Consider the following 22100-nt stretch of genomic DNA (forward strand, 5'->3'; position numbering starts at 1 on the left):
CCTGCGGCGCGGTGGCGGCGCTGTGCTTCGCTGCTCAACTCGTTGCTGCAGTGGATGAGATTTGCTGACGTCTGTGGGGTCGCTTGTAAAACTCAAGAATACCTGAACTGCAGACATTTCTTTAGAAATAAGTTTACCAGATGCAGCCCTGTAGGCAGATTCATTACTGCTCCAGTGTGGGGAGAGTTACTTAATTAAAGAAATGAGGTACAGCTCTTAAAGAGACAGCACAGGATAATGTTTTAGAGGTAAATTTTTTTGTTTGGCATTGTTTTGCTTTAGGAGTTTGTTTATTTTTTTGTCTGTGCTTCTTTTTTTTTGAGGGTTTTTTCGTAGGGTTTTTTTTTTGGTCTTTTTTTGCTGTCAATTAGTATGTACTTCAAAACCTACTGGATTAGGGTTGCACCTGCTCTGTGTAATGCATATCCTGCACTCCTTATTTGAAACTGATGGACTGATGTTTACATTTCAAAACAGTGCAAAGGGTGTGTGTGTATCATGGTGCTCTGGCTCTGACATATGTCTGTGCAGTAGCACACCTATGCCTTACAGCCTGACAGAGAAATACAGCCATCCCCACAGACTGCAGGGATGTTTGGTGGCTGCAGGAACACCAGGCTGAGCTGCAAGCTGAAGTAACCTTGGGAATGTGTTTCTGTTTGCTGATTATCACACACATGAAACCTGCATTCAGCTGTTAGGGAATGAGGGTAGAAGAGATTGTGAAAATGTTTGTCAGAGAAATTACGGATTTAAAATTGTACTGAAATGCTGTAATTTGATTAGCTTTATTTGCTTTGATGGTTAGTAGTCACTTTTGGTTTGGAAAAAGGAAATTGTGTTTGTTTGTTTTAAAATGGCAGATTAGCAAACTGTAATACAACACTGAAGTGTCAGTCCTGCTTGGCGCATGCTCCCCAAAGTGCAACAAAATGTGAGTCTGTGAAACATACACATAAAGCTTCTCACTTCTCTTTGTATTTACCATTGATAAATGCTAGTAAAAAATAAAGACAATTACAATTGTCTTGTTCAAACAGTATTCTTTTTCTTTCTAAAAAAAAGTTTTCTGAAGTTTTTAAGATAGCACTTATTTTCAGCCAACTGTGTATAATTAGACTTTCCAGAACATTGTGATAACGTACGAGGAGATCTGAAGTCTGTCCCTGAAACACATCAGTGATGCGTTTTTAAGAGTAGTTTAAAAAAAAAAAAATACTGTGGAAACACTGAAGAGTTTGCATTTGGGCTGCAGCACTTAGAAGTGAGCTGTTTTGAAGAGATTGGATTGTGTCAGACATCTGGGGAAAACACTTTGTCAGTTGCTTTGCTAATATTTTATAAGCAGTTAGAATTCAACCAACAAAGATCATCTTGGACCGTTGGCCTTAAGTTTAGGTGGGGATGGGAAGTGCAGCTGAGGATCCCATTGGGCCAGAGATCAGGAAGAAAAGTGATAACTCCTTCAAATCCCCTTTCTCTTGGAGAGAAAAACAGAAATAATCTTGTGCAAATAGTCTGTAGTATAAAACATCAGAAGTCCAAGTGTCCAGCAATATCTGTTATCCCTTTTCAACATCAGTAAAATATCCAAACATTATGATGAGGATGATGGTATGTACGTTCAGTTCTGAGGATATTACCCTGGATAGTGTGATGTAGAGGCAGAAAGCATTTATCTGAAGCCAAACGGAGGTTATATCGTTTGGACAGCACAAGTGTGAAAACCGGTGTGGTGCCAGAGGCTGGGATGTTAGCACAAAATATAAGCTGTGGAAGAATGTAAATATATGCGTTAAGTGTATGTTTATGTAGTAATCTTACAATTATTAAGGGAAGGTTTGCTAAGTTTTAGCTCATGTTCTTGGTAAAGGACTACTTTCTTTTGGGGATGGAGGGGACTTTATAGGGAATAGTTGGTAAAATTTTCAGTGAGATACAGGATAGAGCTGAGGAGACAAATGGACCAGAAAATAACATGCCAACAACTGTTGGCTCTTAGAAAGAAAAAAAAAAAAAAAAAAAAAAAAAAAAAGAAAAAAAAAAAAAACGTAAAAACGTATCTATATATATATAAAAAAAGAGAAGAGAAAAAAACAAAAAGTAGTGTGTATATGAGGGCGGGGGGGAGTGAAAGACAAGCCTTCATTAAACTTCTTGGCCTTAAAATGTTTTTGATATGAAAAACAAAGAAGTCCAAACGCACCTGCCAGTGCACAGTGAAAATCATGATGAGGTGACTGGTAACAAATGTTTTTCTATGCTCCGTGCATCAGTAGAATTTGGCAGTTGCCTTGAAGAAAGCGAAGACTAAATCTGTGTGTTCAACATTCCTCATGTATCAGCACCTGCTTCTTTTGAGAGCCGTTTAGATTTTACAGAGTGCCTGAAGCATTAGCAGAGAAATACAACAAATGTTTAATAGCAGATATTGAAGGAAGATGATGGAAATGTAGAGCTAGTAGTTGTGGAAAACTCTGGGAAGATCGAGGGCTTCTGGGGTTTGGTTCCATCTCTTTTAATCCAAAATATCTCAGGTGGTAACTGAACATGGTAATTCTGAATTACGATATAGGCAGAAATAATAGATTTTTCTCCTGACAGTCAAGAGCATCTCAAAGAACTGTAAAAGATTGTCCATAAAATAATATGAGATTTCACTTCATTTAATAGGTGACACTGAAGTGGGGGATGAATTCATGGTAACAGTGCCCCTTGGAGAGCTCAAAGTAGGACAAAGTACAACACTGCAGAGACCTCTGGTCCTTTGCACTCACTAGATGTGATACAGCAACTGACGGATAAAGGTCTCCTGAGGTCTGAGGGGTTTCTGAGTGCAAATGAGGGGATACAGAACACTTACACTACTGCAGTCTTATGCAAAAAAATATATATTTTTTTGCATGAGATTCTTGAACTTTTTCTGGCTTAAGTTTGCATCTCAGCAATAGGACAGAGCAGACTTTTAATATTTGGGGTTTAATGTTCATTCAAAAAGCTTGCTAGATCTAATGCAAAGCATCTTGTGAAATATTCATTTTTCTGTTCTGTTAGTAAAATATATGTGCTATATATAATCTGGCCCATGCCATGTGGGCTAATTATCCCTATTTGTGGTACTTTTAACAATAAGGGAAACTAGCAGAATAAACTGGCACGATACTGACATTTATGAAGTAAACAATACAGACTATACTATTCATGGAGATGTCCCAAATTTTAATTGAAAAGTGCATCAGGCAGCTAAGAGGGAAAATCAGCTGACAGTTAAAATATTTTAAATTGTGTGCCTCTGTCACAGATTTTTCTCAATGCTGAATGACTTTGAGGGTGATTTTTTTCTTATTCCTCTTTGGAAGTGGATTATACAAGTTGAAAATTGTGCTTGCTTCCTTGCTTAGTTTTTTAAAGATAATCTGATTCAAAATGCTGTTACCACTTCTTATCCAGCAATGAGCAGCTCTCTCTACTCCTTCTGCTAAGGCACAGATTGCAGATGAATGTTACAAAACCCCTTCTTCCTCATTTTCTTGTTTGTAGAATAGATCTGAATTTCCAGAAGGAGATGGTGATGCATCCCAATCGTTCCTGCAGTAACTGTTTGCAGTCTGATATGGGATGAATATTCCCATTTGAGCTTGGATCAAAAGTTTTTGGTGCTTGTATCTTTTCTTAAATAGTGTAACTTGCCTTCAAAATATTTTAAACTTATTTTACACTATATATACGTGTATATTTCTATTCATATATATGTACTGAAAGTAATTTTAAATATGCCAATATTAGGATTTGTAACTGTTTATTTTCTATAATCTGGCCATGTTAAAGCTATAGTCTTTTTAAAAATGTCTTTAACTGTTGCAGTGTGATTTTACTGAAGGACTTTGTTGATCAGTTTTTCTTAGTTTGAAAAAGCTATTCGAGAACCTCCGTACCTATTTTTGCATAAAATCTAATGACAATATGAAAAAGATGCAATCCAATTCAATTTTCTTGATGTATTTAACTGCTTTAATACCAGATGAACAACTTGATTTTTATGTACATGAAATTGCCTATACAGATGCCTTGACAAAATGCTTTAATCACTTATTTGCTCATATCCTATGATTTTATAGTTAACTTGGGAAGTAAGAGTAATCATTTTTGTTGTATGCTTTTGTGAGCTGGATGTAAATTAATTACAGAAGTACAGTGTCAGCATGAATTAATTATGCAAGTAAGCCGTATGGCTATTTCATTATTTTATTTAAATGGCAATAGCTTGAGAAGATCTTTTGTCTTAATAGATTAGCCAGAATTCATTTGAAAAAGTCTTAGTATGTTTAAGGTAATGGAAAAAAAAAAAATTGCTTTCAGTACATCCTAGCAGAGATCCTGTTTAAAACGGATGACAGCCTGTCACGTTCAGTAGCATATCAGTCATCAGATTTATTCTAATTCCTTAAGCTGAACATTTCATTCAAGCTTGTAGATTGTCTTGTCAAGCTACCAAAAGCTTCATAGCATTTCTGTCAAGCATATAGTTGCACCAGCAGTTCACAAATAAATGCTAAGCTACAAAAATGTTGTTTATTTTCTTTAACATTTTATTCAGATAACTAAACTGTTCTCTCATGTTATTTTTTCTTCATCTGTTTATCAGAAGGCATTCCAGGAGCTACTTTCTAAACATGCCTCATCCTGACCATACCCACTTCGGGCCAGGGGCCATTGTTTGTGGATGTGTTGTTTTTACTCATAGCAGTCTAGACCACCGTGCTTATGACATTCCTCCTGTAATCACGAAGGTCCAGTGAGCAGCTTCATTTCCTGCATATGTGAAGAAATGCCACTGCTGCTGTGCATGAGGTCCTTGTATAGTCAGTCCTGCTTTGTGGCACTTAATGGTGGTGGAGTTCTGACCATATGAGAAGTCAAAATTTTGTTATCAGACCAAATGGTTATGGCATTCTCCCGTTTATTCTCCTGTTTATTCATCAGAATCTCTTTGGAATTTTTTTTATGCTTTACTGGCACTTGCGCACACATGGTGTAGCTGAGTTGGGCTCCTTGCTTCTGTTTCAGATCTGCTGCCTTCAAGGGAAGACATTTTTCTTGTGGTGTTTTTTTTTTCACCCCTTCTTTCGAGTCTTCTACTTTGCTTAAAAGAAAACTTCTATGCAAATTTCTATCACTTGCATACAAAGTGGTTGAGTCTGCACAGTAGTGAGAACTTGTCTTGAGGCACAGTTGCTTTCTTTAAAATCGAGATGCGCAACTCTAGGGTAGTAAGGCACTAGGAATTGATTATTTGAAGCAATGCTTATTAATTTGCACTAAAAAAACCTAGCCTACAAACTGCTAGGTTACAATATTTGTATGATTCATACAAGCTCCAAAAATTGTTCAGTGAAGTGAGTTCTCATGAAAGGCATGTGTCCAAGTTAGATTGATCTCTATATCAAACTGCTAATGCTGTGACATTCATTATGAAGTCGTGACTGCCCTTTTATAGAGAAGGAAACTGCCTTGGTTACCTTTATCAGCAATAACAAAAATTTAATCTGTGTTAATTGTCCACAGCCACCAATTTCAGAATTTAACTCTGCTTTCTACTTCTTCACTGGAACTTGTGATTTATTCAAATATGTGATGATTTTTTTTCTGTCCTTTGCATACAATGCTATGTTTTCTCTCCTGATCAGATAGTTTTCTTTGTTGTAAATTATTGGAGTTTTTACATTGTATTTTGATTTGTTAAATAGCAAATATGTTCTTTTAGGAGGCTTACTCCTTTAACAGGTATTCCAAAAGACAGACTGTATATGTCTAAAATCAACTGTGCGGTTGAAACCCCAGATAAATTTGAAGCCTGAGTGCATTAAAAAAAAAATCATTAATATATCAAGATAGTGAATAGTCAGAAAATAAATTATACTTATTATTAATTTTTATTTGCATTCAAACATAGAAATATGTAGTATAGACAAAAACTGATTCTAGACGGATAAAACAATTATCCTAGTGTAAAATTGAATTTTATGTATTTTACATTTATTTATAAGATCAGATGAAATCTTGGAATTCCAGCTGAATAAAATGAAACTGATAAGTACTGTCCTTCTTAGTATGTTTTCTTCACTTGCTTTATAATGTTAGAAATTTGGATATTTTTTGTTTTCAAATCAGTGAATATATATTAACTCTCTCAATATCCTCCCATATGTTACCTGGTCCAAAATTGACATCTTTATTAAAAAGATATAAGTGTAAATCTTGTTTTGAGTTCTATTGCTGAGAATGAAACTGTCATTGTAATAACTCTGAGAAGTTAGATTGGCCCAGTTCAAGCAGCCTTGTGTGTACTGGAGATCTAGTTGATGGGATCCAAATGCTGGTTTAGGTGACAGAGCCCATGACTGAAGTATTTTTTTCTGTAATAAATCGTCTTCATTGTGTCCCAAAGAGAAACAAATTTAACTATTTTTCAGATCTGGCAGGATAGTAAAATGAATTCTAAGTCACCACAGAGAAGAATATAGTCTTGTTGATGCTTTTTTCCTGTAAGGTGACTCTGTCTTACATACCTCAGCTGTTTATGTAGGAATGACCTAAAAGAGGACGCGCTCCAAGTAACCACACTGCAATCAGTCCTTGGAAATGTAGATGGCTAACTGAAATGACTTCGTTCTCATCTTACTAAGTGGGTTGGATAGCTAACCCGAAACACTGACTGACAACATGATTTCATATGTAATGAATTGAAGCTGGTGAATCCTAGAATAATAAGAAAGTAGTCTCAAGATAATCGTCTGCCTTGCAAAAACTGTTAGACCTGCCAGGTCATTCTGTCAGGCTGGATGTTTTAAGAAGTGCTGGCTTCTAAGACATGTATTGATCTTGTTGTATAGAAACGGTCATTTTTTACATCAGTTACTTGTTAGAGACCCAGTCCACTAGTTTGTGGTACCATGAAGGTATAGAAAAATGGGACACCTATGAAAAATTCCTTTTATCATAAATAAAGGTTTTCTATTAGGTTGTAATCTGTCAAGAGACTCTTCTATTCTGGGATGTACAGTCATTGGGTGCTTAAGTTACTTTTCTGCACTAGAGCAGAAAAGTGCAGTGATATAAATATGGCTGGGAGCAAAATTTACGTTCTTGCTTTGAGAACTCAGAATTTGATGGTAGCATAAGTAAACATGGTTGTGGGGTGTAACACTTTTTCTCGCACTATACTGAAGGTGACTGCTGTGCAGCTGTACAAGGTAACTCTAATTAAAACAGTTTCCCCTTGAAATGTAATTTTGTTCTTCCTCTTCACTATCCAGTGGTAGACTAATATTTGTCTCCAGAATGTTTCTCCAGGATCTGAAGTGGAATTACAGTGTGTGAAGGTTACTAAATATTAGGCAAAAATTATAATTCTCTTCATAGTTTAAAAGTATCTTTCATATTTCAAAAACCCTCCTGGATGTAAAATTCTTTTGGCAAACATTCACTTTCTTGCACATAGCAAACTTACTAAAAATAGCATATGCTGCTATCATGTCGAGGTTCCCCTCCAGTTATTGACTGCCCAGTAGCTTGTTTCTTGCTTAGTGTACTACACACTTGACGAATTTATAAGTTAGAGAACTCATTTAGTGCTACAGATTACATTTTCTTTTCAGTAATTCAGTCATCCAGCCTGTTAGAAATTAAGGTAAAATTAAGGGAAATTAAGAATTAACTGTGCATCTGTAGTTATCCCACACGTAGCATAAATAAAGCAATGGTGGATGCGTATATATGTGTATATATGTTTGTTTGTGTGTGTGTGTGTGTAAAAAAAAAAAAAGAACAAACAAATCTATAATCCATTATCATGTAATTTATCACCAATTCATCATGTGCAGGTGAGGAATCGGTTATTGTGAGAAAAAGCAAAAATTTGTTCCAGTAATTAATTTCGACTAATGTTATATCTTTGTATTTTCACAAAGGGAAATAACTGATTAGATGCTGTAGCTTTGAAGTCTTGAAGAAATTAAGAGAATATTGAACTATAATATGAAAACAATGTCAAAGTGGCATAACTTAATCAGAAAAACTATACTTTTTTATATTAAAGCTTGAACGTGTCAGGATTTGCTCTTGACAGCAAGAAGTCATGTTAAGATTTGCCTTTGACGGCAAAGAGTCAAGGAAGCATAACAATCAAGAAAAGTTGCCTTTGGTCATGAAGTGTTTAAGAACTATTTCAGAAGACTTTCCCCCATCTTTTCTCACAGTTTGGCTGTGAAATAGAAAGCTATTTAGGAGTTTTTCTAATGCTATGATAGCGCAGAAGCCATCCTAGTACTTATACCTAACCTTCCTGTCAGGTGCTCTTTCAGTGTGAAAGGCAAGTAAATCTCTGGAATCTGAAAGTATTCAGAACGTTTGAGAATATCTTGCAGAATTGTTTTATTGGAGCTGTTGACTATATTTTTCTGTCTTTTTTTTTTTAATCTTGTGTTTCATCTATACTTCTCTTTCTATCAGGTCCTTTTTTGGTTGTTTTTTAGTGATGCCAAGCAGTACAACTTGTCATGCCCAGAACATCTGAGAAGCAAGCCTCAGAATTTTCAGTGAAATTATGTGCATGAGAAAGCAGTCATCAAAATAAGCCTGGGTTTCAGAAATGCTGTCTAAGGATTTTGCGTCCTTTGTCTTCTAAGTGGATTTAGAGCACTTTTGCTCCGCCTAGGAATAACTGCTGTGGGGCCAAGATTGAGCTACTGTCTCAACTTTCTGGAACTGAATGTAATTTCTTCTTTTCATCTCTGATGTCAAGTTTTTAGCAATTAAAAAGTTAACACAGCTTGATGAATCAAGGAATAATGAGTGCTAGATATCTGAACTTGTGATGAAGTTGAAAGAACATTCATCTGTTGCTTTTTGAAAAAAAGAAGAGAATAATCTTACTGAAAATGGCTAAATAATTCTAGATCTGAAGTTTTTCCAGGAAGGTTTTGTTGTTTCTTTGTGTTTTTTTATTGTGTTTTTGTTTTTTTGTTTTGTTGTTTTTTTGTTTTGTCTTGTTTGTTTTTGTTTTGTTGTTTTTTTTTCCCAGCCATTTGTTTTCATGGAAAGAATCTGACTTTTGAGCCTCAAAAGAATTGAGCCTAAGAATTATTTTTGTCTGTTATATAACCTTCAACTTACCTGAAACTTTTTGTAATTTATAGTCTGAAAGGAATTCTTGAAGGCTTCTTCACTGTAAATTATTGTCATGTTTTTTTTTTTTCTAAATAACGTTCTTACTAACACTTTAAATATGACTTTAAATATGTAGTAAATTTTTAAAAAGTAAATCTAAGTTCTTTATTCCCTGTGCTTCATGTCGTCATAAATGATGGTGAGATTGAGGAACTCTAGTTTTTCAATGATCTAAATATTCAGATGTGTTATTTCCAAAAGTGCTGAAATATTTCATTGGCAGAAATATTTCATTGATTGAAAAAGAACAGAAATGGCAGAGTTTACATTCTATGGAGAATCTGACTGTTTTGCCTGTTTTCTAAGTTGTAATGTGCCTTTCTTTGGGAGATCTTTTTCTTTCAATTTTCTGTCATTCGTACCTTTAACATTTTAGATGGAAGCTTTAAACATTTCCTTTATACTGAGTGAAAATAACTATTTTTTTATTATTTTTAGTTGCAATAAAGTTTTGGGTGTTTTCCAATGTAGCTTTGTTAAAGATAAATATATTGTTTTCCCCAGAGTAAACAAAAATATTGCAGCAGTTTGAGAATTAAGCATGTGGTTTGAGAATTAAGCAATGTTTTAGATTGTTTTCTTAAAATTTGGCAGGGACGTCATCCCACTATCAGAAATTTCTGCGATAATGTGACTGATGTTCTAAACATCTTTGTGTTTTGCTAATACCTCTTTTTTTTTTTCCCCTTGCTCATCAGTTTCTTTTCTCAACTGCCTGGCACTGATTTGGAGTCCATAGAGACTCTCCCTTTAACCTTCCTTTGCTGGTGCAAGATCAGGACAAACTACCAAGTGTGTGTGAGTTTACTCCGTTTTTCTTAACTTCCATTTGAATTCTAAGCATTCTCAATGGACTTCACTTCCTGACCTGTTGCACCTATCTCCCATTCTCATGGAGTTTTGGCTCACCTCAGACTATTTCTGAATATGTAGCTTGCTCTTTTAAATGCTACTGGACTTCAGCATCCTTTGATACTCCATTAAGTCTCAGGGAAGCATCTGGCTTAAGTTATTAAAAACACTAGCTTGCCAGCTGTAACTAAATAAGCAATAACACTCAATAGGTCATGTGCTGTATCTTACACATTAAATATGTTTTTAAACACACAGTCAATGCATAGTCACTAGAAGAGCTTCAAATGATGTCGACGGAGTATAACAAATTTTGAAGTGTGTTCTTTCATAGAATGGTTGGAAGGGATACTACAGACAATCTAGTTCCATGGGCAGGGACACCTAAAACTAAATCATGTTGTTCGAAGTCCCATTCAATCTGGCTTTGAATGTTTCCAGGAGGATGGAGCATCTACAACTTCTTTGGGCAAGCTTTTCAGTGCCTCGCTACCTCGCTGTAGATAATTTATTCCTTTTATTTAATCTAAATATCTTTTAATTTAGAGCCATTACTCCTTGTCCTATCACTGCAATTCCTGACAAAGTCTCTTCCCATCTTTCTTGTAGGCTCCTTCTAGGTACTGGAAGGCCCCTAGAAATCTCCCTGGAGCCTTCTCCAGGATGAATAACCCCAATTCCCTCAGTTATTCTTCATGAGAGGTGCTCAAGCCCACTGATCATTCTCATGGCCATCCTCTGGACCCACTCTAAAAGATCTGTGTCCTTATGCTGGGGGCACTAGAACTAAATACGCTACTCATGTGGGGTCTTATGAGAGCAGGATATAGATAGAGAATCACCTCATTTGGTTGCCTGCTGTTGATGTAGCCCAGGATAGTTGCTTTCTGACTGCAAGAGCACGTTGCTGGCTCGTGCTGAGCTCATCAACCAGCACCACCAAGTCCTTTTCAGGGCTGACATCAATACACTCATCACCCAGCTTATATTCGTGTTTTTGCCTTGACCCAACAACAGCCTGTTGCACTTGGCCTTGTTAAACTTCATGAGGCTTGTATGTGCCCACCTCTCAAGCCTGTCACATTCCATCTAGGTGGCAATTTTTCCCCCCAGTGTGTCCACTCTGCCACTCAGCTTGGAGTCATCCACAAATATGTTGAGTGTACACTCAATCCCACTGTCCATGTTGCTGACAAAGATGTTCAATTATACAGATCCCTGTACAGACATATCCCTCAGGGACACTTCTCATCACTGGTCTTGAGCTTCTCACTTAACTACAATTAGTAGCTCAGTAGTAATAAATGAAGTCACTGTACTGGATCTAGTTAATAGATTTAAAAAGAAATGAAGAGGCACTGTGTGTTTTTGAGCTGCAGGCAGAAGTATGTTTATGTTCACATCTGGGCAACTGTTTCAGTAATCTTAATACTGTGCAAGCACAGTTTAGGGAGCAATTATGCTCTTAGTTAAGGGACAGCTTTCTCATCATATATTCATTTGAAAAAATGACAGCTTAATTCTCTTAAAGAACAAAACCAGGTTATCTGTAGTGAGTGGTGTTTTATTTCTCTGCTCGTTTTAGTTTGTGAGATTTCAGGTGCTGTGATTCTCATCAACTTGAGTGCACGCTTTTGAATTTGAGTGTGTAGATAATTTGGGATATATCCAGTGCGCTTATTATTTTGGCTTGTGACAGTAGTGGAGGTGTATTTGTGTTCTCATATTGGTCCAAACAGTCTGACGTAAGTAACTGGTGCAGCTGTATGTCTGAGACGACTGCAGGCCTCGCTCAGTACTGGAACTTGAAGGGTTGGCGCATTTCTAGCAGGCCTTTACATGTTTAGCTAATGACAGTTCTTGATCAGACTCCAATATCTACACTATTTTGTAGCCTTTATGCTTTAGCTTTTTAATGCGTTTGCTGTCAGAAAAAAATTGAAGGTACTTTGAGAAATGTGAGTTCGCTGGATAAACTGAGAGTTTCTTCAGTTTTGTTTGTTGCCTCCCATCCTTTTCAAAGACCCTGCTGAAAATTCCTTCGTTCTGTAAAGTCAGCTCAATAATTAAATTGGATGCTTTGGGCAGAAGGAATGTCATTTCTGTTTGATGTTACTACTAGTAGTGGTTTACATTTATGGCACGCAGAGTTACCAACTTTCATTTTTTACACCCTCATAATAGTCTTATTTTATTTTTGCTTTTATGGTGTAATGTAGGCTAGTAAATTGCTTCTGTGTTAAATCATGACTAGGAATTTGGAAATTTTGAGGTATTGAATATATTGTGCAATTAATTTTGCAAATAGCAAGTATGAACTGTATCTTCAAATGTTTCTCAGATTATTTCCATAGCTAGTTTTGGAACTGCTTTAGTTGCAGTGGCTTTTTCTTAAGCAACTTCTTTCTTGGGGGATGTAAAAGGCTGGGGATTTGTGAGGTTTGAGCTTTCAGAAAGTCAGTTGAAATACCTATATAACAGTGGTCCAATTTTAGTTTATTGAAGGTTAGTGTATAAGTTAGAATTCTAAATTAAGCCTAATACTATGTTGTCCAGTCTTGTAAGAAACTGGAAAAAATGTGGTGCTCTAGACAAGTAATGCTCAAAATGCTATGCTGATGCTGGTGTTTTATTGTTATCTTCTTATTGGCTTTCTGCCTTTTTCTCTTCATGCCAGACAAAGAGCCTCAGACTAGACACATAACTTAAGTATTGTCTCAAAAGTGACAAAAAGAGTAGAGACAAACTTTGACAAGATCTTGCACAGTTTACTTTAAATTTTAAAAAGGTGTCGTAGGGGAAAAAGGAAAAGACGTATTGTTAAGGAAAAGACAAAAGCTAGGGAAAAAAAAGAAAAAAAAAAGACAGTTAAATACTGGAGAAGAGGACAGAACAGACAGATAATTACCAAATAAAATACAAAGTTGGTATTTCAGTTGTTAATGGGGGAGAGAATATAATAGGGTTGAAAAGATACGGGGATGTTGGCTATTAGTGATTTAATGTGCACATGAAACACTTTCTGTTATGTGTAAAGAGAAAATCGAACTAAGAGCAGAAATTAAGGAGGAAAAAATATAGAAAAAGACAAGTCCTTTATTCAAATAAGTTTAAGTAGGTAAAAACTTCTCTAAAACAGCTGAAAATTGCAACAACTCTTGCCTTTATCAGAAGCACAACATTGAGAACAAGTGCTCTGTGATTTAGTATGTGACTTAATTAAAACATCAGATACAAAGTCTTCAGAGAAAATGAGAAGGAGTTGCTAGAGCAGTAGAATAAAAAATATCTGTGCCCCAGTTCTTCATAGTTTTCTGATTTACACAACTTACTTGGAATTTAATGCAAGTGTCTCATCTCTTTTTGGACCAAGAATTATGAGGGGAGAAAAGTTAGGGATTATTATATGATTCTTTCCTCTAGAACAGTGTTTTTATCAAGCTTCCAAATAATGCAATTACTTCTGTAAGTAAAAATCTTGAAGACCTTGTGGCAGTAATGCAATTCTATGTTTGAAGTACTGCTTAAGCTGCATTCATCCACTTAGAGGTTTAATACACCTGCATTTGTCTTATATTTCCTTAAAAAAAACTATAATATTTTGCTTGAAATATTTATATTTAAAAGCAAGTAGGAGTAATAAAATATAATTCAGAAGGCAACATTGTTGTCAAATTTCTGTAGTAGGTTGTATTTCATGGTTACTGAGTGTCTAAAATTGTTTTTATTCTTTGAAAAATATTTGAACTGGCTATTTCAGTTATTCTTTGAGTAATAATTTTCTAACTGTCCCAAAGAAATTTTAATTAATGTTGCATTGCATTAGATTTCTGATTATATATAAAGTTTTGCATGGTAGTGAAAAAATGTGATTTTATTTTTTTTTTATTTATTTATTTTTGTGGAGGAGTGTATCAGTATGTCAAAACTTGGCAAGCTCCTAAAGCTAAAGAAAACAGTCTGTTCCTTTGCAAAGTTCTTCTAGAAGGCAGTTTTGTTTCTTATGTGGTATACCCTCTTAAATTAAGTTTGTTGGCTCAGCTTGGCCTGAGGCAAAACGTTTCAGGATATTTTAGGAGATCCTGGTAATCTAATTAATCTTACAATAATAATACAAAAAGGTATTCTTTATTTCCTTGTCCATGAAGTATGTGGTGTCACCTCTCCTTAATAGCTCCGTCCCCACGCTGTCAGTGGCAACTCTCAGCTGCATCACTAAGCAGGACAATGACTGGCATGGTGCCATTCCGAAGGGCAGTGGGATCTGGTGTCTTGTTCTGCCAGCAGTGGATAGAGTAGCCATCCTTTGTGACAAATGCTCCCAAGGATTTTTCATTAGGAGGTGAATTCCATTGTCACCACCAAGCACTTGTTTCCTGTTGCAGGAGCAAAGGCCGTGATCAAAACACCTGTTAAGGCAAGTAGAAGGAACGTGGGCTTTACAACCGTCACGATTTCCAATAGAAGGGCCTCAGCAACTGTTTGGTTTCTAGGAAGGGTAGTTGCTCCAGATCTGAGCAGCTGAATGGAGGATTTTTCTGGGGTTGCAGTAGCCTGGCAGTGATCTCAGTGTCTAGAGAGGTCAGGTTACCGAAAGTTTGAGATTTTGTGTGGTGTTCACTTGTGTTGTCTGTATGCTGCAGAAGCTCTTTCCTCTGAAAGCGGGATTACCTCCACAGCTGTAATAAAGACCACTCAGAACAGCAAAAGTAAAACATGTATGCTTCAAACTTTGTAGATTTGTTGTTTTTCTATACCTCTTGTTTTTAATTTCTGCTAAGTGTTTTTGATGATGAGTATTGGAATACTCTCCCTCTAAATAAGTCATTTTGTTTAGCTTTTTTTTCTTGTAAAATCCATTCACATTGCAATATAATGAAAGTTGAAATATTTTGATTACCATCTTTTCAGAAAATATCCCTGAATGAATGAGGAACTAGTAATTCTAGCACTAGTATATTAAAAAAAAAAAAGTAAAGACAGTGAAGTTAGCTTAGTTTTCCTTGTTTGTTTCTCATAGATGTGAATTCAAACACATAAGTATGAAAAGAAGTTGGCAGTTTGCAAGTGTGATTGCTTGACCCTTGTTGGATCATGTTATCGTTTCCTTTGAGTTTCAATTCAACATTCTTTAGAAAAGGTTGGTTTTGCTCAAGTATATCTTTGTTACAAGTTAATGTTGTTTTTCACTGGGCACCTACACTAAATGAGAATGTTCATCTATTTCATATGCATGCTTATGTAATTAGGCATGTACTGATTTCTTTCTCTTCGGAAAATATTTCTGCAAATTAGCACTCCAATATGAAGAGTTAAGGTGATATCATCTGTTGTTTAAGATAAAGATAGACATTATTATTTTATATTAGATGCTTAATCCTTTGTTCTGAGAAGTGTTGATGTTTTCATTAGACTTAAAATGTGTTGCATGTTTATTGAAAGCCTGAAATCTCAATATGTGAACCTATCAATTCTAATTATTTGACTCATTAGAACATGAGAGTTGTTTTTTTTTTTTTGCCTAAGGGTACACGAATGTACTACTGAATCTGGTTTTTAAGTTTTTTTCCGCTTTAATGTCTGAATCCAAATTCATAAAGAGTTGGAAAAATGAGATGTCTGAGCTATAGGATTCACAGGGATTTTATATGAAGCCTATTTAATCAGGATAACACTGCTATTAATATTCATAAAGTCAGCTGGAACACAAATGACGGACTATGGAGCCTAAAATTTTTACTTGTGAATTTATTAAAAGCAGCTTAAAAAATTAATGGAATTTAAGTAAAGTTGACGAAAATGAAAATCTTATGTTAGCAGAAAAAATCTTTATTAGAACTTTCTCTAAGACCATCTTGCATTGATATCTTTGACAGATTTCATTGGCACTTAAAGAAGAAAGATGCATGAATGGTCATTTAAAAGGATTTAAACACATTGGCACATTAATTTTTACATGAATAATAAGTAGTTTCCAAAAGCAATTAACTTACAGTGTACAAGATTTGAATAGAAAAATAGGACTGTGACACAAAAGGGCAAAGCAAATGTGCTGTACATTTTAAACTTTTAATAATATGGCTTCTTAAACTGATTTATTTCATTTCCACCGTAGGTAAAGTAGCAGTGATGATATTTGTGTTCAGCTTTGGTTTCTTTTGAAATACACAGTGAAACAAAGACATATTTTGATGCTGAAGTGCTACTGGTACAGAATTTCAGGCCTTAACATTGATCATACCTTTTTGAAGAAAGCTTTTTTACCTTTTTTGTTGTTGTTGTTGGTTGTTTGTGTTTGTGGAAAATGGATACTGACCACAGCGTATGATTTTTCTCACGTGCTGCTGTGTGCTGTGCTAGAAAAGCATTTGTAATTTCTGGAGGGGACAAAATAGGTAGATCTAGGATTTCTTCTATTTAGTGGGAAGATATTGGTTAATTTATATTCATATATGTAAATAGTTTTGTACTTAATTATTTAGAGTGAGTTTTACTTGATCTGTGCTTGTTATATTCAACAGATAAGTACCTTAGATTTCTTTGCTTGATGAAGGAGTAGTCTTAACTAGCACAGATTGAACTGAAGGAAGTTAGTATTTAAAATTAACTCTAGATTTGGGGTTACAGTTTCATTTTGTATTTTCCATTTTGTTTGGGTTCACAATATAGTTTATTTTAACCTCCACCTTTAATTTCTTTTTATTAGTAGATAGATCATTAATATTGTATTCAAATGAAAGTGAAGAAAAGCCTGAAAATAAGTGTATTTTATTTATTTTATTTAATGATGATAATTTTTGCTGAGAAAACCTTCACAGTTGTAGCCAGCTGCTGACTGTTGTTGACTTGAAGTTTAACACTGAAAAATAAAAGGCTCCACTGAGGGAGACCTGGGAGCAGCCTTTCAGCATCTAACAGGGCACTCACTATGGGATAGAAGGGGACAGACTCTTTAGTGGGGTCTGTTGAGACAGGGCAGGGGGAAATGGTTTCAAACTATCTGAGGGGAGATTTAGAATGGACATAAGGTAAAAGGTTTTTTTGTGATAGGGGTTGTGAGGCACTGAAACAGGTTGCCCAGAGGTGGAAGCCCCATCCCTGGAGACATTCACGCTCAGGCTGGAAGAGGCTCTGGGTATCTTCATTGAGCTGTTTGTGTCCCTGTTCATTGCAGGGATTTGGATTGGATGGCCTTTAAGCATCTCTTCCAACTCAAACAATTCTAGGATTCAATAATGTTTTCTAAGTTTGGGTTCTAAAGATACCTGACCTTTGAAATATGCTCTGTAAAGCTTTATCTTGAATGATACAGAGTGTTGTGTATAAGTTAGATACGCGTTGGAGTGTCTGTATATGTGTTCAGAACAACCACTTTACTTTGCATATGGAAGATTTGTTCTTACATTTACCATCAATTTCTTTCTAATAGGGAAATTATACTGAGAACCATAGAGAGTGGCAAAAGGTCTTTGTTTCTCTTTAATCAAAAGGTTACATTAGTATGGTATCAAAAACATTTTTATTTTCTCTGACTTAAAAACAATTCATTCCTATTAGTTAGCAGAACATATTTCTGCTATTGAAGACTGAATATCTTAAAGTCTCCTGACTTCTTTCTCCAATATGCATTTTATATGCTCCATAATTTCCAGGAGAGGGCAGCATTTTCCTACATCAGGTCCTTGAAAGAACATGCCCTGCTCAGACTGTCAATGTTTCTTGTAATTACTCCCAGTATATTTGTTGCTTGCTTATGAATTAACTTGCATTTATGGAACTAAATCATTCCAATCATTTAATTACACCTGAGGAGCTGAACTATAATTGCTTGCTTCCAACTAGGATCTGATATGGCTTGAGCAGTATTAATTTGGTGTTTACTTTTCTGAGTGCTAAAAGCATTAAAATGATTGTGCAATGGGATTACATTTTACTAATTGCTGGCATTCATTAGCTGGGTAAATGGCGAGGAAGAATGACTGTATATTGTGGAGGGATAAAATTATGGTTTTAAATAGTATATTACTAGGCACATTAAGGCCCTAAGACATGTTTTAAAATACTCCAGAGGTTATTAAATACCGTATTTTCTTCATGTCTTGCTATATGACTATCTTATTAAAATACTGCAATTATTATGAGCCTTTTTGTGCAATATGTCAGGAAATGGCTTCATTGACAGAAACCTACTGCTTGATATTAATAACCTTCTAAATTTTAAGCTAATCCAAAAGTAAATGAGGAACTTAGGAAAAGATTGACAACTCCAAATCAACACAGTTATACAGAATTGAAAAAGAAGTGTACAGCTTCATTTGAGGAACTTCTGTAAGGAGCTTAGAGTTATGCAATTTAGAGTGAAGTCGTCATTTTTTGTTAGGACTTAAGCACATCAAATCAACACTTTCTTATTTGTTATTAATTATAAATAGACACAATATGAGCTAGATATGTGTTTCTGGAATAAGTGTTAGTCTTGAATCATAAGTGTTTGCAGAAGTATTATACTTTTTTAAATTATCTGAAAGATAAAATGAAAACATCTATTTATCTTTTGTGTATAATCTAAAAAAAAATCAATTTCTTCTCCTGCTGTATTTGTAAAAATGTATGTCCTGGTAAAACTCGCCTGAATTTTCAGATGTTTTCTTAATTCTGTTGTTGTTGTTTTAATTATTACATTTATCGCCACAATAACAACTCTGAGTATTTTCATGATCAAGTCACTGCTTCGTCAAGTAATGTGTTCTATCTTGTAATAAATTTAAGAAAAAAATTCATGAGAAGACATACAAAATAAGCATAATGATGCAGTAAAAGATGAAAAATTATTCTTTGTATAATACATTCTAAAGGAGATGCTTGAGCAAATAATAAAATTGTTACTATATTAATAAGATTATTAATTTACTAATTTATTTATACTTTCATGAAATATGTAATATAATTTGATTTTTATCCTATAAGAGAACATATATTTTAACATTAAAAATGTTAAGTAGTAGGTCTAACTTTATATTGACGAGCTTATTTTTGAGTGATTAGGATTGTCTTTTGCAATGATATTATTAACTGTATAGTCTGAAGCAATATGTAACCCATAGTAGGATGGGTTAAATTATTTAGCTGTTGTTGAAAGTCTGCAAATTCAGAGGTGCAGTGGTCAAGGACTACTTCACCTCTGTTTTATCCAGGAAATTCAAACAGGTGAAAGAATTGAAGCACATTCTGCCATCTGTACTAAGTGCCAAAATCTCATTGCCTCAAGTGCGGTTTGTGCTGTTGCTCAGTAGCATGTCCTTCCAAGACCAGACTCTAGAACAAGAAGAGAAACATAAATTCTGCCATGAAGGCATTGATACAGTAGAAAACTGAAGCAAATTAATAGAAAAAATAGATAAGCGAAAAAAAATATATTGTACTGAGAAAAATAAATTCTCACTTTGAGAGTACGTGGACTTTATTGTGCTATTATAAATATCCTAAAATCATTTGTCTTGTAAATTTTATGTCAAATGAAAGCAAAGCATAGGTGTGTTATAACGTATTGTTTCAAGTTTATTTATCTAGAGTTTGCTTTATTTTAGCTCTGAAATGTTGGAGGAAAAACTGGAGCTAGTGCCAGATCAAACAACTTGAGAAGAACAAATGGAGAACTTGTCAAAAGGTAAGGACTTCTAAGATATTAATAAGGAACCTCAGGTGTTTTACCAGTGCTAGGCAGTGACTGGAATGTATTTGTTCTTGCCGATACATAGCTGACTTTGGAAGTAAAGAAAAAAAGGAAAGAAAAAAATACACCGCCTCTTAAAAGTATTTGGGTTAACAGGAGAGCAACTCCAAATATGATTCTTCCCAGACTTCTGTATATGTACATGCAAAGTAACAAATGTTGTTTATCGGCTTAACTTTATTTTATGAGTTATTGAAACTACTTTATTAAAATTCTGAGAAGTATAATTTTAATTCTTAGCCTGTATATTGTACTTACTAAAAATGTGGGGAAGTAAACAACAAGCATGAAGGCGATCTTAAACTTTCTTGTCTGTTCACACCTGGCTAGAGTACAGTTAAGACATCCACTAATATTTAGTAGTTTCTTACTACTACCTCAACCACATATAGGCAGTAATGAGATTGAGAGGGCTTTGGTTTGCTTGGAAGGAAGAATCTTCACCACTTCCGTGGTTCATAGAGTTTTAAACTTCATCAGGACAGAAGGATATTTTTGTATTTGGATGACAACGGTGTTGCTCTCAGATATTTTTTCTATGCTTTGTGAGAGAAAGTTTTAAAAAAGCTGAGTTTGAGAGTATGCTACATGACTGACTTTGCAGAAGTGTCAGAAAGTGACCTTATCTAGATAACAATACAAAGACTGAAGAAAGCAAACACACAGGAAGCACACATTCAGTACGTCATAGAAGGGTGGATTTTTCCAGGAAATGGCTTTATGTAGATTGAAAAAATATGGAACAGGTATGTTGACATCAAAGATGCCTCCTGTATGGGAGACAGATAGTAGTTTGTGTATTTCTTTTTTGGAATTTTATTGTATGCTTTCTTTCAGAAGCCATGAGGAGAGTCTGATGTTTGGAAGAGAGTAGAAACACTTCTTCTTGGAGGTTATGCATTTCTTAGTATTTATAGGAATTCCTATCTAAGTTGTGTATGACAAACTACTTGTAGACCCAATTTAATCATGGTATTTTGGGCTATTACTGAGATAACTTAAAAATATTTTAGAATCAAGTACACTGAAAACAGAAATAGTCATGGTCTACTAACTTAATGGAGAACTGTATTCTGAGAATTTATGCTTTCAGTGTGTTATGGCTTAGTCAGATTTAGTATTTTTAGACCTTTAGGGGTCAGCATACCCTAAGAATGGTTCAAAAGGTTAACTTTTCCAAAGTAGGCTGCAAATGAATACTATAAACTGATTGTCTGGGAAATATTTTCTATCCCTTTGCAAGAAATGCTGTTCTGCAGCTTTTAGGTACTTTAAAAACTGAATATTTGCTGAGTTTCACATGCATTATTTTTCTGATGCCTTAAATTAATATTTTGTGCTGTTAAAAAAGCTACCACTTACATATTTGTGAATCTAATAGTATTTTTCATATGGTCATAGAAAAACTGGAAAGAAAAATGAATACCCTCTTATCTCTCTCTTTTTGTATCAATCATACATACATAATGTCTTTGTAGTCTTAGGGAAGTTTAAAAAAACGAGCAGCTTTAAGTTTTCTGTTTAAACGTCTAAAGTTGAATTGTGTACCGTTCTGTAGTCTACTTTCTTTATCTGTGACATCTTTCATTTTTGCAGCGGGTACTGTATTGCATCTGGCTGTTCCTACCTTGTAACTTGCAAGTTCAAAAGCTCTTTTTGGAAAAAACTAACAATATTCATTTTCAATAACATACTGAATAAATTGAGATTAAATTTAGCTGGCTTGATGAAAATGCAGTTAAACAATGGGAGTTATCTTTTTTAAATGCTAGGTAATAAGATGTGGTAGGTTTGTGGTGGCTATGTGGGTTAATATGTAGCCTGTTAACAGGTGTTAGAAAATATTTGAAAAATAAAGTCGATGTTTAATATATCTGAAGTGTTTGAAAGTTGATAATTTGTTTTTAGCATTCTGAATTGTTTAGGTCAATAAGTCCAAGGTTTATTATTTTGAGTTTTTATCTGATTAAATGTACTGTTTATTACCAAAGGACTCAGTTTTTAAAAGGATAGTGACTATTCTCATTTCTAATAATACTTGAGGGAATGTATTAGGGAGTTAGCAGCAGGCCAGTAAAGATTCTGTAATTTCCAAAGGAAAAATATTCAGAATAGAAACTATAAAGCCTAGGACCATAGTCTATTATAAAAATAAACTTATATTAGCTTTTATTGTAGTAGCTGCATCACTTAATATTATAGGGCTGTAGATGCACTCTGCACCTGGATTGCATTGTTACTTCTTCAGAGTTTACATGCATGAAAAAACATGCAGAAACATTAATAA

At 34.8% G+C, this 22100-nt stretch overlaps 1 protein-coding gene across 13 annotated transcripts in view; it reads left to right on the top strand.

Annotated features, from left to right (window-relative positions):
- MIPOL1 (mirror-image polydactyly 1) overlaps positions 1–22100 on the top strand; it is a 172644-nt gene that overhangs the window by 6926 nt on the left and 143618 nt on the right. For 2 of the 13 annotated variants that reach the window (XM_019615725.2, XM_031553607.1), the window contains exons 1-3: positions 8533–8772; positions 9927–10026; positions 19668–19747. In XM_019615725.2, coding sequence (XP_019471270.1) covers positions 19729–19747 — 19 coding nt within the window. In that variant the 5' untranslated portion in view covers positions 8533–8772; positions 9927–10026; positions 19668–19728. Of the gene's footprint in view, positions 1–8529; positions 8773–9926; positions 10027–15124; positions 15221–19665; positions 19748–20650; positions 20706–22100 lie in introns of those variants that run through there. The other 11 variants (XM_019615731.2, XM_019615730.2, XM_019615729.2 and 8 more) reach the window with 9 other exon arrangements.

This window comes from Meleagris gallopavo, chromosome 5 (assembly GCF_000146605.3).
Source record: "Meleagris gallopavo isolate NT-WF06-2002-E0010 breed Aviagen turkey brand Nicholas breeding stock chromosome 5, Turkey_5.1, whole genome shotgun sequence".
Taxonomy (NCBI): domain Eukaryota; kingdom Metazoa; phylum Chordata; class Aves; order Galliformes; family Phasianidae; genus Meleagris; species Meleagris gallopavo.